Source organism: Pocillopora damicornis, chromosome 1 (assembly GCF_964200805.1).
Source record: "Pocillopora damicornis chromosome 1, jaPocDami1.2, whole genome shotgun sequence".
Lineage (NCBI taxonomy): Eukaryota > Metazoa > Cnidaria > Anthozoa > Scleractinia > Pocilloporidae > Pocillopora > Pocillopora damicornis.
The window spans coordinates 33193913-33210415 of record NC_142670.1 but is presented as its reverse complement, the minus strand read 5'-3'; the positions used below and the strand labels follow the sequence as shown (position 1 = coordinate 33210415).

The 16503-nt window shown below is 36.8% G+C and overlaps 2 protein-coding genes across 4 annotated transcripts in view; one reads left to right on the top strand and one right to left on the bottom strand.

The window, feature by feature from the left end:
• The window catches only part of LOC113679502 (uncharacterized), a 13926-nt gene extending 7076 nt beyond the window's left edge, over window positions 1–6850 (top strand). The window contains exons 11-19 of one of the 2 annotated variants that reach the window (XM_089189563.1): window positions 881–997; window positions 1382–1498; window positions 2269–2406; window positions 3136–3261; window positions 3630–3758; window positions 4114–4230; window positions 4664–4768; window positions 5374–5475; window positions 5583–6850. In XM_089189563.1, coding sequence (XP_089045689.1) covers window positions 881–997; window positions 1382–1498; window positions 2269–2406; window positions 3136–3261; window positions 3630–3758; window positions 4114–4230; window positions 4664–4768; window positions 5374–5475; window positions 5583–5593 — 962 coding nt within the window. In that variant the 3' untranslated portion in view covers window positions 5594–6850. Of the gene's footprint in view, window positions 1–880; window positions 998–1381; window positions 1499–2268; window positions 2407–3135; window positions 3262–3629; window positions 3759–4113; window positions 4231–4663; window positions 4769–5373 lie in introns of both variants that reach the window. The other variant, XM_027196472.2, reaches the window with a different exon arrangement.
• On the bottom strand, window positions 5343–16503 carry LOC149053403 (uncharacterized). Of its 2 annotated transcripts, XM_089189624.1 has the most exons (19): window positions 15796–16496; window positions 15182–15277; window positions 14699–14809; window positions 14465–14575; window positions 13928–14038; window positions 13284–13391; window positions 13055–13189; window positions 12688–12858; window positions 12132–12227; window positions 11606–11722; window positions 10810–10923; window positions 10319–10441; window positions 9411–9554; window positions 8618–8728; window positions 8255–8368; window positions 7198–7323; window positions 6875–6973; window positions 6630–6716; window positions 5343–6306 (listed from the first exon to the last, which is right to left on the bottom strand). In XM_089189624.1, exons 1-19 carry the CDS (start codon window positions 16157–16159, stop codon window positions 6293–6295), a joined length of 2352 nt encoding a protein of 783 aa, XP_089045750.1. In that variant the 5' UTR covers window positions 16160–16496; the 3' UTR covers window positions 5343–6292. The 2 variants fall into 2 exon arrangements, with proteins under 2 accessions (XP_089045750.1, XP_089045747.1); XM_089189621.1 differs by having other exon boundaries at window positions 5343–6716; window positions 15796–16503.

Sequence of the window (16503 nt, the reverse complement as noted above, 5' to 3'; positions counted from 1 at the left end):
TTTGAAACACCTATAGTGGCGAGCATAAAACCGTTCGCAATGCGGTATATCTAATTTCATGTGCAAATTAAACGGGCTCTTGATTAAACATCCTTAATTGACAGTTGAGCAAACATTTTACTAGATATTCTAGATAGTTTTAAATTTACCAGTATTATTATATTTTTTATTCAATTTTAACTAAATAGTAAAAGGAATTGCTGATCCTATTCAATGCCCTCTCGTATAATCGTTTTTGGACCTGAGTACCGGCCTATTCCTATAATCAAGGGGAGTTATCCGCGTGTTTTTAATTGATCACGAACTAGTTTCTAATCATTCGGCTACGTAATAGAAATCGAAAGCTTTTCATCGAAAATGCCACCGTTCAGAGTTTTTCCCATGGTCATTCAGCTCTGGCTGAGAAACGTAGCTGCGCAAAACATCTTTCCAATATTATACAGGCTTACCACGAAAATAAAGTAACTGTTAAATTACTTGCAGGCATTTTTACAGATGAGTCTTTAAAAATGAGAATTTAAAATTCATGTTTTGTTTAGTTGAAATAGGAGCTAAGTTGATTTGGAAGGGATTTTAAGAGATTACCTACAAAACCCAGTAAAATGATACTTCGCAGAAATAAAAATTTTACTGATTTGATTCAAAAACCTGAAGTTACCAGGTGGCTAAGAACGATTTACGATGTACGTAACAAGTGTTTAAAAATAACTAAATTGGTTGATATGATCGAGGAAGGTCCCCTTCCCCCACTTTAAAGCGGGAACATTTCTATGGAATAGAACAAGCTTTTTTCGAATAATTGAATATGCTAACTGTTATTAACCTACTTAATTTTTCTATTGATGTTTTTCAAATATCAGTTTTGTTTTTGTTTCTACAGCGGTAGATGTTTGTATCCCTAATCCTTGTAAGAATCAAGGAATTTGCACAAAGGATGGCGTCGATCAATATCATTGCATCTGCCCGGCGGGCTTTTTACCTCCTAATTGTGTAAACAGTAAGTTATAACAAACTAAACTGTTTTTGAGAGAGTTCTTCTGCTTCTTGACTCCTCGTTGGTTATCTGGAGGAACTAAAAGTTTTCTCGTTGTGTCACGCTGTACTTTTAACCCTTTACACAATTACTACACACTTACATCAGCGTGCCTAGTCCATTCTGATCTCCATACACTTCATAGGATGCTGACAAAGACAACTTATCTAACAATTAAGAGCATTTTTGGTTATTAATCGATCTCTTTTTTCTCTTGGCCTTTAAGTCTTATTCGGGAGTGATAGTGTGAGGAGGTATCAAATTGAGAGTTGAATCCGACCATAAGTTATCACCGTTACTTACTGAGCGGCTGGGAAATAACTGCTCTCTGCTATGCTTGCTTCTTAGAGACTGTTGATCCTTGCGTCCCTAATCCATGTCTAAACAGAGCAACTTGTCAGGCGTCACAAGATAAAGAGAGATTTACCTGCAACTGCAGAGGAAGTTTTAAGCCTCCTCTTTGTGGTAAGTAGAGTAAAATGGTAATGATAATGATGATAATAGTCATAATTACGACGATAATTAACGAGTCAAATAAGGGCTCACATTAATTACATACTAATATACAATGAATCTATATATACAATGAAATGAATTTTCTTTATTTATTATATATATATATATATATATATAACGCGATATAGAAAATTCATTTCCTAAGGGCACAAACAATGCCATTAAGTCTGTTTGAATTCTATAGACCTATCAAATTCTAGTAGAAACTGACTCTTTATCTCGATACCAGTAATAAGAATAGCCGAAACAAAGAAAATATGTTGATATTCTCTTGTTAAAACAGAATTGTTTTAACATCAAAACGGATTTTTATTAAGGAATCCGAAAGCATCTAAGTAATTACACTAAAATAATCATTCGCCTAAGGCTCAGTGGATATTGTTAAATAATCCCCGATGCTATATATATATATATATATATATATATATATATATATTCACACCTCTAATATTCAATTTATATACTTGTTTTTTTGTTTGTTTTTTTGTTTTTATGTTTTTTTTTTGTTTTGTTTTGTGTGCAGTTATCATTTAAACTTAACAAACGAATAAAGGAGAACTACTCCGTACAACTATGGAAACCTCATTCCACTAATTTTATTCCTCATCAACTGAACAGACACATATCTTAAAGAAATGGAGAACATCCTCGGTAATCATGATTTATTATTCAGTGATTACTGATTTTATCAATAATTTTTTTTTATTTTTGGCGCTTAGCATGTGACTGTCCAAAAGGAGATCCTTTGTGGGTTCCTCCCATTCTCGCTCAACAGTGCAAAGAAGATGGAGAGTGTTACTGCCCAAGTTACAACGGTAAAACGCACTCTAAGACAGAGAGAGGCTGCGTAGAGTCAAGTAAGCAAGACATTTTATCTAACCTACATTATAGTTTTCCAGATGTCTCCCCCTCTAGTAGTTATTTGAAGGATTCCTTATGTTAAAACCACACGCAAATTTTGCTTCTTAGATGTAAATAGGTCCACGTCAGTTTCGATCCTACCAAGCTTAACTATGGCCAGAAGCACATACCTAATGCTCAACTTATGCTCAATGATCTTGCTTAGAGCCGTTTGCAGCCAATAAAAATCACGAGAAACCCTCATATTTATATACTCCAATTATCTATTATATATATATTTTTTTTTAACAAAATCATTGCTAATTTTATTTTGCCTCCGCTCACGAAGTTGCGAGGCCTCAGTCCTAATCTAAATTATTCAAAGTCTTCAGTTGTAGACCATTCTTTGTGCAAAATTAACTTATGGTACGGGAGCAGAGAAAAGTAATGTTTTTTCCCTATAGTCTATCAACCGTTTTCGACGGTAAACTTCTTCTCCACGTTCTGTCTCGGGTTCTGCAAGTAAAAGATAATAAACGCAATACAAGGAATTTGACTCACACGTATTATTTTTTTTACCTTGATATCATTTGTTCCGCGAAGCTCAAAAACCTTCTCTATTCTCGGAACAGATTAAGTTCTCGGACAAATTTCCCAACATTACCATTGCTCGAGGCAATGTTTTATAACAAAACTAGTCGTTCATGTTGCTCAATCTCATAGGCCACTTTTTTTACTTTATCCAGGACAGGATCCCTGCGATAGTAATCCGTGTCAAAATGGCGGTGTGTGTTCTGCTGACCCTGACAATTTGTCCTTCACTTGTCAATGTCCTGAGCCATGCACGGGAGATCGCTGTCAAAATTGTAACAGTAAGTCTGTTTTTAGCCCATTAGTTAAAGTTAGAATTTGTTTTTGGCTGTTCCTTTCAATCGCCATTACGCGGTTTTCCATTCCGTCGATATTCAACTACTGTTATTTAATGTAAACAAACAAACAAACAAAACACTCACAAACAAAAAAACAAAACAAAACAAAACAAAGAAACGACGGTAACAGACTCAAGAATGCTCCCTAAATATTTAAATGCATTTTAGTCCGTGAATTACTAATCTTTTTGTGTTGCTGTGTTTTCGGTTTGGTTTTGTTTTGGTACTTTGTTTTCTTTTGTTTGTTTGTTTTTTCTGTTTCGATTGCTTGTTTGGTTTAAAGAATGATTCCTTCCTTTTATGTCAACAAGTTGACGAGATTTGTACTCCTGGATATTGCAAGAACGGTGGAACTTGTATAGTTGTGGGAACGAAGCCTTTCTGCAAGTGTCCTCCAAGTTACCTTCCCCCTCTATGCCTGATGCACGTTAACACAACAGGTAAAGGTTTTCTAGATCTTTTACAACTGGTTTGTTTCATTTTATTTGTCTAATCATCTTTTTAAAAATGTTTCGCTCCAGAGTTTTCACGTCCTACTGCAGATTTTCTGTAAATCATCTACTCGCCTAATCTGCTTGATCTAGCAAGAGTAAAGCCAATGGGTCAAATACGGCTTTAAAAGGTTGCCCATTCGTTGCCCCTCTTCCCCTCGCCTTAAACCTTAAATCGCTCAACAGAAAACCTCGCGTACTACTTATCTTTTCATTGTGAGACAGAAAAATAGATGTAACATAAGTCGTATGACTTAGTATATATTTGTTGCTTAATGTTTTACTGTTTTATCAAACTGATCAGATAACCGAAGTCTTTGTCATCCCAACCCATGCCAAAATGGTGGAAAATGCAGGCAAGTGAGACAGAACAGCCTTGAATGTAGCTGCTCCAAGCAGTACCATGGAAGATACTGTGAGCGTAAGTAAGCAATAAATACTCTACGTTTATGAAGCCAAGAACACTTAAATTTACTGCACAAAGTTTATACTACTTAAATTTGTGCAAAAAAAAAGACAAAAATCTCTCGATCCATTTAATAAAAACATGTTCAATGAACCTAGGTGCATGTGAAGGCTGTTATAGAGATAAGAGTTTTTACGAATTTTTGGATATGCAGTGCAATTGAAAAATTGACCAAAAATCTAGTTTTTTTTTAATCTTTAGTGAAGCTGAAAAGTTCAATAACAGTCGTGATTTAAATGCTATGGTAGAGGATGTTCTAAATGGTTTGATTTGGCTTTTTATACCCCTCCCCTTACCCAACACCAACCTATTTTTTTGGGTTGGGGCAGGAGTAGGTTTGTAATTGCTCAGATACTGACATTGATGCTTTACTTTTTTCTTGCTTTAGGTGACAAGTGCATGGATTGTGATGTCCATGCCATATGCTACAATGGCCGTTGTAAATGCAGACCGGGCTACAAAGGAAGTGGATTTCATGGAGATTGTAAACCAGGTAAAGTAATACCAAATTATTATTTTTAAATGATCCTTTTTGATGTGAAACCCACACCATGAACATCTAGAGTATGAATGGAGTGTTCATCGCGTTCTAACAAATTGGTTACAAGAGAATTCTCTCTAATGGGTACTTTGTTTACCTCCAACACAAAGCATTTCAGAAAATAATCTCTGGTGTTCAAGATTTCTAGAGTTTCATTGTAAAATAAGCTGTATTTTTAACCCTTAGTTATCAACCTGTAAGCGTGTTATTTACAATTAGCTCCCTGTCGTTAAAGACACAACACAATCAAAATGTGCACATATATATATATCTCTAGATTCTTCCTAAAAATGTTGCCTGAAGACTTTAATCAGTGCAATATCTACAAAAAATCCTACTGAGATTGAAGAAATAATGTGATAGAGTTTAACTCTGATCATATCAGAAATCATCTCAGAGCATTAATTTAACTTTGGAGCTGCCATAAGTGATGTCCGAGATACAATGAGCGAAAAAAATTTACAAGTAACTGTTAGTGGTCAAAATTAGCGTTAAGGTTCTTTATCCACTCATAAAAAAGGCATTGTTGCATTTTAAGTTTATTTTATTGTTTTCAGTGTCTTTCTGTAACACCTGTCCGCTAAACGCCGTCTGTGTTGGCGGAGAATGCGCTTGTATCGCGGGATTTTACTTTATTGATAACACTTGTCAGAAAATAGGTGAGTCGATGTATGTTTTTTGTAATTATCTAAATTGATTCAGTCATTTTGTTATATATCTCTCGTTCATTTGCTTATTTATTCATTTTTTCATTTTCCTGCTCTAGTTGGAGACTAATTCAGTTTGGTAACGTATGCATGACTGAAGCAGTTGCTGAGGACAAGGACTTCGAAAGCACTCACATTAGGTCGAATCAGATCCGAATAGTTATCCAGCCCAACCCTTTCCTAAAATCCTAATTCTTATTCTGATTCTCACGGTTTGAAGGGTGTGACATCCTTCAAAATTTTTGGATTAATGAATCGACTTCTTCCAATGTTAATTAGAGATACGTGTAATTTACGTTTTTGATGTTTCCAAAAACAGTTCCTTGCGTGCACTTCGCACTTGGCACACGGCTTTATTGTCTTTATAAAGCAACATAGCTATTTACAATAAACTGAACATAAAGCTATCACTACTCAAGGTTACGTTACAATTTATAATTTACCTAGATACTTGAAATCAAGTAAATATTAATTTTATGCCACATGCTGCATACAAAGAAAAAAAAAGATGCCGCCATGGAAGCCAAACCTGGTCCAAGTTATCGGTAATGTGGCCCGTGTGTATGCCATTAGATTAGCTACAAATGATTTTTTTTCTCTCTCTTTTTCTGTTTTTTCTTTCTTTGTTTGTTTCAATGGATTTGCTTATTTTTTGAAATCATATATTACAGTTAAGTTTCGTCATCATAACTGCGTCATGTTAAAAATCTCTGAGGTTTCAATCGTTCAATAGAATAATTTCCAAAACTGAATACGTTATGAATCGTCTCTAACGCCCGCTATCTGCAATTGGAAAGAATGGGACAAAAAAATTGATTAGTATAAAAAGAAGTCAAGCCCCAGTCAGTTGAAAGGAACCAACTTCCTATTGGTTCAGAGAAATGGGGTAATGAATTTCGTATGCCCATCTAAACGAAATGAAATAGTAATGATAGGATTATTCTGTCAAGAGCCAGAATATTTTGCCAAGTAGGAAAACTAAAGTTTTCCCGAAGAAAAAAACACGAGTGCATAAACTCGAGCCATTAAACGATAAAGAAAAAACACTGTATACGATGCAACTCAAAGTAGCATGGAAATTCCAGTGGCATGAATATTGCCTTTACCTTGACAAATGAACCCTGGAATACATACACAGACTCCCTGGGCACAGTGATGATGAACAGGACAGATGCCACATTCTTTTTCCTTATCTGCTTATGTAATACAAGACAATAAAATCAGTATTAGCCTGATAAGTTGTCAACAACTGTCGCATATTTAAAAGTATCGTTGATATTAGATTCTTTACTAAACTCTATCTGAAATAAAGTACTTGAAACTGCAACTCGATCGTTACAGGTAAACTGACCTTTCTCGCAAACGTATCCAGTTCCAACGTATCCTTCTCTACATCGACAACGTCCATATACACATTCTGCCTCCTCGTGACAATTAGCGCACTTGTCAACTGAGCAAGAGTAATAATTTTCATGAACAATTGTCTTTGGGTATATTCTTCAGACATAGGCAGCCTTAAAATTCACATCATTTTTTTCAGCAACCATCAATTGCCATATTTTGGAGAGTAAAAAAATTGAAGAACTCTCCTCCCTTTAAATCTCGGTTGCACATTTTTTCCTTGATCTGAGAGATCAATCGGGACCTATTCATATTTCAAAAAGTGGCGATTACCTCCACAATGTGGTCCTGTGTACTGTGGTGTGCAGATGCAATCGTATCCATTTGGACGCTCTACACAAGTGCCTCCATGTAGGCAAGTGACATTTATACAACGCTTTTCTGTTGGTGTCACTGGGGCTGTAAATGCAAAAGAGACGCAGAATCTCTCACTGTAAGGTATTATTTTTATTTGCCCTACGTTAAATAGCATAAGGGGAGTGGAATGGACATTCTCTCCTAATCTATAATTGCCAAACAAGGCATCACGTTATTTGTGACTCAATTAATTAATTAGTGTATAATACCAATTTCATTGCTGAAATGCAGTTCAATCCGTACGTACATGTGTATTATATATGGAGATATACTTAAACGACCACTTCCCCAATAGGGCTTTTTAGGGCCTAAACGAACGAGGGAATAAATGAGGAAATAAATGGATGAATGAATGTATACACAGTGTTTAAAAATCCCAAAAGACAGTGGGCAGACCAGTTGACTATATACAAGCAAGGTGCAGCCAAGGTGTTAAACTCGGGGCAACTGGAAGAAAATCCGGCGAGCAGTTGTGTGGAGGACTGAAACCCGGGACCACTAGATCACAAGCCAACTGCCCTCGCCACTCAGCCACATTGCGCACACAAGGCAGTGTAGGCACGTAAGGAAAAAGGAATATTACAACAACTAGGTATTTTCTTTTTATCACCGCTGAGTTAAGGGTATTGTTTGCAATCCTTAAGAACTCACGTCATCTAAATGTGAGCTACTTCAATTCATTTCGATGGCTAAACATTTACTAAGAGAAATATCTCTGTTGCGACTGGAAGTTGACTTTTTGTTTAGTTTTTATTCATTTTTTATTTTGTTTGCACGAATTGTGTCCCATTGCATTAGTGACTTTTATGTCACGTGATTTACGCGACCTCGTGGTCGAAAAATGTAAAAATGAATGGTTCTATTCTGGAAAACAGTCGTTAATTTTGTGGTTGAAACGATTTATACGACAATCTCCCTGCATATTCTGGTTGGATTAACAACTGAAAGCTTAACTATTAAATGACTAACATACCTGAACAGTTAGGACCTTGGTAACCAGGGGGACAAGTACATTGGTATTGTTTTGTTGCAATGTCAACACAGGTAGCACCATTCTTACACGGTTGCTCACATATACAGGAAGTGCCTAGAGGAAAAGATTGAGTATACGTCTGAGTTGATAATGTAGGGTCACTCTATTGACGCAGCTTCGAAGTGATTTCAATGAGACGTTATTATTTATCAAGAAAGATATGAAATATGACTTGAAACCCTCTTTGCTAGCCGTATATATCTCATTGGTATAAAATAATCGCGTTAACCTAGGCCAAGTAACTATTTGTCGTAGCCTGCTAAAAACATGAAGATCATTGCTGTTGGTAACAGTAGGACTTACATTCACAGAAAGTTCCGTAAAATGGAGGAGGGCATTCACATATGAATCCATTTAAAATAGTCACGCATGTTCCTCCGTTCTTGCATGGTTCACTAAAGCAAAGGCTTTGGCCTGAAGTTCAAGAACAAAAGCTTTCAGTAAGTCTTGTTTCTTGTTTTTTTTTTTTTTTAATCTTTATGCATACACGTATATATTTGTATTTACGATATTTAGACAAGCTGGCCCAGTTCGGCTCCAAGCTAGTTTAAATGGTGACCCGCATAAAAATTGATAAGGCCAGAATAGTGAGTGAATATCCACCAATTCCATCTACACTTCGGTGAATCATTATTTCAGTGTATAACACACAGAAACCCAAAAAAGTCAGTTTATTTCAGTCAGTATACCGAAAAAATGGTTGAGAATGAAATTACGCGCGATTTTGTTTCTTCGGATGCTTGGAGGTAAATATTAATTGCTAAACTTGCAATTACACTTAGGATTTACTACGTAGATACCATACTAATAAAATTTTCTTTCTCATTCTTGCTACTCATCACGTACTCATTTACTTACTATTCAAAATATTGACTGCGCAATCATAATTGCAGCTCTTCGCCTATCAATTTACAATCACTCACGTTCTTAACAAAGCCTACAAATTTTGCAGGGCTCTGCCGAGGAATCTCGCAGAATCTATGATGTTATGCACATCAAAGCTTTACTTTACCAAGTAAACCAAAGTAACGATTGCGCAGACATGATTTTGTTTGCTAAATTTAAAGGATTAAAACTTAACAATCTTGTAACCTACGGTCAAGAACGCAGCCGACCTCCGTAAATGTGACTTTAGGAACACCAGAAACAACTGGACAAAAACATTCCCCAATTGCGTCGCATTCAGAGTCAATTACCTCTTTCCCATCTGGTCGTGGTTTGGCCTTAGGGCAGTCGCAGTCTGTAAGAAAGAACATTTATTAAACAATCAAACACAGACTGCTGTCTATATGTCATTTCTTAAATTTTTTTTAGTTTTGTTTCGTATAATTGACTTGGTAAAATAGAGAATCCTTAGGGAATCAATGATGGAAGGCATCTCAACCTAGGGTTGAGCCAATATAGAACCAGGAAGTACAGTCATGGAATTTTCTTATCAGAACCCACTTGAAATCGGATGATAAGAAGTTGTTGTATAGCAAGGTAGCCCTGAGGTAAATCCGAGCGTTCTGATTGGTTCATACTTTGTTTGGATATTGCCATACGGACCGTTTCCACGAAAACGGTCATAAGCCCTGTATTTATTTTCTCGAAAGCCGGTAAATTCAAAATAAACAGGTTTGGTCTACGTGCCTTAAAATAAACTACTAACCTCACTTGTGCGAGCCGTACAGGCGAGTGTTAGCCCTCGTCCGTTTTTGTACGGACCTCGCTGCGCTCGGTCCGTACTGCCATGCGTTCGGGCCAATATTCCCCAGTATGGCCCTAGCGCTTGGTCAGTAGGAAGGTATTATTTTTTATTAACTTTGGATCATTATGCAATCCCTGGGCGTGTTGCACGTACTCCGTAGCGTAAGGTGCTCTAATAAATTTTATGATATGCAGTATGCGCCGAAGTGGTCATGAAAAGGAAAGTTCTGCATTATTTCTGGTATTACGGTGTTAATTTGCTTGATCATTTTTTTGCGCGTGTGCTTGAAGAAATAATGACAAAACCTTACTCACTGGCGCAATCCTTTCCAGAGAATTTACCGACGCAGTCGCAAATGTAGTCATCTTTCTCTGGCAAAGACCTACACGTACCACCATTTTTGCAAGGATTTGGAATACATCGATTAACAGCGGTCTCTGAAAAGAAGCAAGCTAACGTTATACCGAGCTTTGTTGAATCAACGAGAGAAGCCAGCTTAAGAGATATATCTATTAATTCACTGACTTATATATAATATCCCAAAATGGAACGCTCGTTGATTTCCAAAAATAAACCACAACATAAGCAACTAAAACTTTCAGTCACATTATTCAATAAGAACCCATAATTACGAGAAGAAAATGAATTGATTCTATGGATTTAAGCTCCACAAATGTGCACACGAGCATTCATACTCTTCTAGGTGGGGTGCCTGGAGTAAATGACTTTGCAAATAGATAGACGAGAGGTACACTTTAGTTCATAGCATAAATTTCCCGAGTCACTGAATATCATTTCTACTTACCATTACAGTCAGGTTGAAGGTAAGGCGGTTTGCAAATACAGATACGTTCCTCACCCTTTGGGATACATTCTCCTCCATTAAGGCATGGCCGTAACAAACATGGTTCACAAATATCTGTTGAAAAGTAAATCTCTTTTTAAACCCAATGCCTTCCCTGGATCAATATCAGTATCTGGGCAACTGCCCACCTACCCCTCCCTAACCCAACAACAGTCAATTGATGACAAGTTAGGATTAATGTTGGGTTAGGGGAGGGGTAGATGGGCAGTTTCCCAGATACTGATATTGATTCCCTTTCCTCTAGAATATATTAATTTGCACCTATCCTATTCATACATATTGAGTAGTTAAGCAATAGAACATTTCCAAAGTGATGGACGAAGGTAAAAGACATCCGGTATTTAATTGCACAGGGAAAGTAAGAGAACACCAAACAAAGGATCCTCTATATACCAATAAAGAGGTTCGTCATAACTCCCTTATTTTTTTTCGTCGATTTCAATTATATTTTTGTCTTTATAAAGTTCAGTTGACGGAATTTTGATTGCCAAGTAAACGTGCTACAACCTAACCGTATATAATGACCGGGATCAGCGAAGCAGCATCCTATCTTAATATTTTTTATTAAAATGACTTCTTGAAATGTCGCGAAACGACTTTTTCACGAAACAAATGTAAACTGCCTCAAGGAGGTACCAACAATTGAAGGAACCATGATTAATTTGCCACTTCTCGAGTTTAGACTTGACTTGAATACTTCTTGTCTTATTTCTCTCTTCAAGAAAAATTAAGGTACCTTTGCAATGAAGACCACAATATCCTGGGACACATTCACAGTCGTAACTGCCGTCCTGTCGTTCAGAGCACGTTCCCTGATTAAGGCAGGGATTGGGATGACACCTATTTGTTGGCTCTGCAAGAAATTTAACATAGTTATCGTTATCTATCAAATCATTTACTCGAATCTACAATTTTATTTGTGACTGGAAAGTTCCATAATGGTGTGAACCGTGGTTTCTGGGCATTGATTGAAGGATAGTACACGTAATTAAAAATAAACCCATTCTGATTCCATTTTATGAAATGGAAGGAACTTACAGGGTCACCTCAGCTATTTTTTCACCTCCTCCATTTTCCATTTCAAAATGTTTTCGTGTTTGCTTTAGCTTGAGGTATTTTCCAATGTAGAATAAAGCGCACGAAATATGTAGTATGCACTGCCATGACAGAAATAAGCTGACCCAGGCCCTCGCGACTGCCGAACCAAATACACCTTGTCAGTTTACTACATGCGAAGATAGCTTTTTCCACGCCGCACTTACTTTTACAATAATTTCCGTTTCCAACGTAGCCACGCTTGCAAACACAATGATGGTCACTACATTCAGCCAAACGATGACACAACGAACAAACATCAGCTGAAACGATAATTTGAGTGATTTTAGAACAAAAAAAAATTATCAATCATTTTCAAGTCGCTCACAGAATGTTTTTCTTTTATAGACATGATTTATTGGATTCATCTCTATCTCTAACTTTTTTTAATTCAAAGAGAATTCTCGCTCTTTTTTTAATGGGACCGTGGCGACTTCGAAACTGATATTTAGTCAAAATGCTCTTGTTGCAACTCGTTAAAAGACTGAAAGAAAAAACAAATGGATAAAAGCAAAGGATAAAAAAAATCACGATGGAATTTTTTTTGTTTTTTGCAATTTCTCAACTGCAATCACCACGAAATTTTCAGAAATATAACAAAAGGGGATTCTCTAACCAACAAGAATCGCATTATCAAAGGTTTCGAGTTAGCAACACTCTAGAACGGGTCGACATGATTATTACAAGTACCGCAGTGAATGAATGAATTTTCTGTGGACTTACTTTCGCACCTGGATCCCTTAAAACCAGGAGGACACTGGCAATGGAAGTGCAAGTGTGTCCAAGGGAGCGCTACGTCATAAACAGGTTGCTCCTCGTTTTCCTCTTTGGAAGTGAAGGCATCCATGCAAGTCCCACCGTTTAGGCAAGGTTGACGAATGCACGGATGAGGAACTTAAGATAGCAGGTGGTAAATAGAGCACTTCATTAAAATATTGTTAGACGAATAACCTGAAAATGCTTTGATACGTAGTGACAACAGGCCGTGATAACATGCGTTAAACAGAGCACTTCACTCAAATGTTGTTAAACGAATAACCTAAAATGCTTTAATACACAGTGCTATCTTTTTCTTTTTATCTATACTTACTATGACAAATATGCCCTCGATACCATTCCGGACATGTGCAGCGATAATTCCATCTCTTGTTCCTGGACCCCGATGGATGGTCTACTACTTTGCAAGTGCCTTTGTGCAGGCATGGATTTGGTCGACACACGTGATCTTAGGAAGAAAGGATGTGTATCAAATTAGCATGTTTTTTCCTTTGAGATATAAGGTATAGTATATGATCACTGTAACAGAAAAAAATTCTTACCAATGCAGTATTTTCCTACGTATCCATTTGGACAAAGACAAGGGGCCAAAGGATTTTCTACGCATATCCCTCCATTATGACAAGGATTCATGAAGCAGATATATCTCTCTGAGAAACAAAATTAATAATACAAGATCGATACTGATGAATTTCTAAGGCAGGAAAGCAGCAGAGAACCAAGTGATAAAGTTGTTGACTGCAAGCCAAGGTAGACAAATCAAAAGTGTATAATTAAAACACATCGAAGTGTTTCATGGTGGGTAAAGTGGTATTTGACCGCTTTACGGCTTGCACAGATTGAACTGGACATGCACAGCGACCATACGCTTCTTTTAAATATCTCTTAAGTCCATGCGGCCGTGAACTCCAATGCCGTCGATACAATAGGCATACAAACGCCTAAAAAACCTTTGGAAATTTTATTTACCTCGTTTATATTAAACGAACTGACCGTTCTGGTTGATGAGATTGCTTCAAAGAATATCTAAAATAAACTAAAAACATGTTTCTTGAGCTGTCCATGTCTGGTAGTTTGCTTCAATTTAGGTTTAATCTTTATCCCGTAATGAGTAAGCTAGAAAACGCCATTTTGCAATATTTAGCTATCACTGAGCTACAGTTACGCGTTCAAAGCGCTCACTTACCATGACAGTAAGTTCCATGATATTGCGGTTGACACAGACATCGTGGGGAACCATTTATGGTTTCACAGCTTGCGCCATGTTGGCAAGGGTTTGGCCAACAAGCATCATTATCTATTCCGATAAAACATTGTCTAAATTTGAGAATTTATCATGTTCATTCAGCTTTCATAGACTTAAAACTAAGCTTTTCTTCAACGATTTAATTTTCAAAAAGAAGCTTGCCTGAGAATGTTTGATTTCAGCCAAACATAATTTTGTTTGACTCATCCAGAGAAATGTATTGGCGTACAGCTAAAATGGTGTGCGACCTCGTTTGTATCTAGTACAATGCTTTGCATATTAAACGGAAGGAACCGATTGAAATCTTTATAATTGGAATATCTTGCACCCAATCCATCATCAATGCGTGCTAACACAATGTGTGGTGACCAACGAATTCAAACATGCTTCTAGTTTTTCAAGACGTGTATCTTCAACTAAATTTCAAATGAAACCCCTACAAAAATCTACTGTGAATGGTCAAGGTTTTCCTCTTACCTTTACAGTTATCGCCCTTGTAACCGTCTTGACACACGCATTTATAGCCTTGAAGAGTCTCAACGCATGTACCTCCATGTTCACAAGGGTTAGGGGAGCAAAAGGCTCTGTCTGAAACAATTGCCATATTGTGAGGAATCAACAAAACCTCATTTGGGTTGAAAACAAAACGCAAGAATTTGTATATAACACATTAAAAATTGCCATTATTCTCATTAATTAATTGATTCTTACCTTCACAGTCATTGCCAGTGAAACCAGCAAGGCATGTGCATTTATAACCATTGCTAATCTCTAAGCACTTTCCTCCATTCTTGCATGGTTCAGAAAAACAGTGCTGTTGTACTTAAGAAAATGAATAAAATCAGAATCAAGACATTATTAAATAACAAAAAGTTACAGCTTGAAACAATGTTGGTCTAGGTCAGAGTGTTAATCAGCCATTAAACGCAATGTCAAGTAATATGGTCAATAATATTTTCTTAAGATTCACACCTACACGAGAACTCAAACAGTTATCACGGTACTTGAACTAAGTATTTGCCTGTTTGACTTAGTGTGTCTTTTGGTGAGTTAACGATACGAAAGTTACTGACTCTCTCCTCGACTGCACGAAAGTGTCAACGATTCACAGTTCTAATTTCACTACGCCAATGTCCAACTTGTTAGCATTGATTATCTCTAAACATGCCGTCCTTCTTTTTAGGGAAAACCTACTTTCACAAGTGGATCCAACGTACTGAGGTGGGCAAATACAGCGATAATTTCCTGATTCTTCTCCCGAAAGTACTCCGCCATTTTTGCAAGGATTTTCTGAAAAGATAACAAGCTATACATGATCGCGTTTAAAGAATTTTTGGAATGGTTAGGTGCATTTGAAACTTTGCAAGACAAAAAGGTTGAATAAATATCCACGAGATTTATTCTATGAACCAGTTGCTTAACAAAACAATGGGATACTGAATGAAAGAGATTGCACTTACTCGATCAAAAAGCATACAAAGTACATGTTTGAAAAACGAGAGCCTGATTCAATCTCATCTGACTCTGAACCGGTTTTGTGCGAGATGTATGAAGACAGTACATTTTAAGTTTGCGCTTCGTTCAAAGTACAAACTAAGGGTCTCAACACAAATTTCAATCCTAAAGTAAGTGGTCCTATTGAGTCCTTTTGTTCTTCTTTAATTTTCCGTCTTTTATCTAAATATTGAATTGTTTTCATGTTCTACACAAAGAGGCGTCAGGCTTTCAATTATTTCTTTATCTATGAACATTAACCAAAAGTGTTTTGAAATTGGTTTCAAAAATCTAATATGAGAAAACAAACTCACTGTCATGAATGTGCACATGTAAAATGTGTTCAGCAGTTTCCTTCTTGACTGGTACAGCAACCGGGTAATCTTTGATATGCTCGATGTGAATTGGTAACGGAGCTTCGGAGAAGTGTGGTCCTTCGTAACTAGAAATTAAAGGGTCGAGAAGATTCTTTCGTGTTCCTTTCACCGCTACACCTGTTTCCTTAGACTTCTTGGACAGGTTCGGAGACCTCGAGGATTTAAGTCTTCTTGGAGTACTGTTTCCAACTTTGTCTGTGCTATGCTTGCGAGATACTTTCTCAGCTGTAAATTTTCCGTAGCTTAAGGAGGGTAAACAAATGAGACAAAGCACAGCCAACTGTTGGGCCGAACAACGCATTTTGACTCCCTTTTGAAGATTGCCAAATTGAAAGTCCACTGTTTTCGCGAAGTTATTAGTTGAAAGTCATTTGGTTCATGATTTATTGATGCTAATTCCTTGCTTCAGAACCTCCTTTCATGAAGACAGCAATCGAGTGACCTGTTTCATAAACAATGCGAAACAAGACAAGAAAACCTTTTTTGGGACAGTCACCCGTTTAATTTCCCAAACGGCTGGTTATAAGTATTCCTTTTTTTCCGGGTCAAGTTAGCTTTTTCTTCCAAGATACGAAGTTCCACAAATACCCTTCTTGTCCCGTTGAATCCTTAGAGAAAATATTGAAGAAAGATTCATTTAAATTC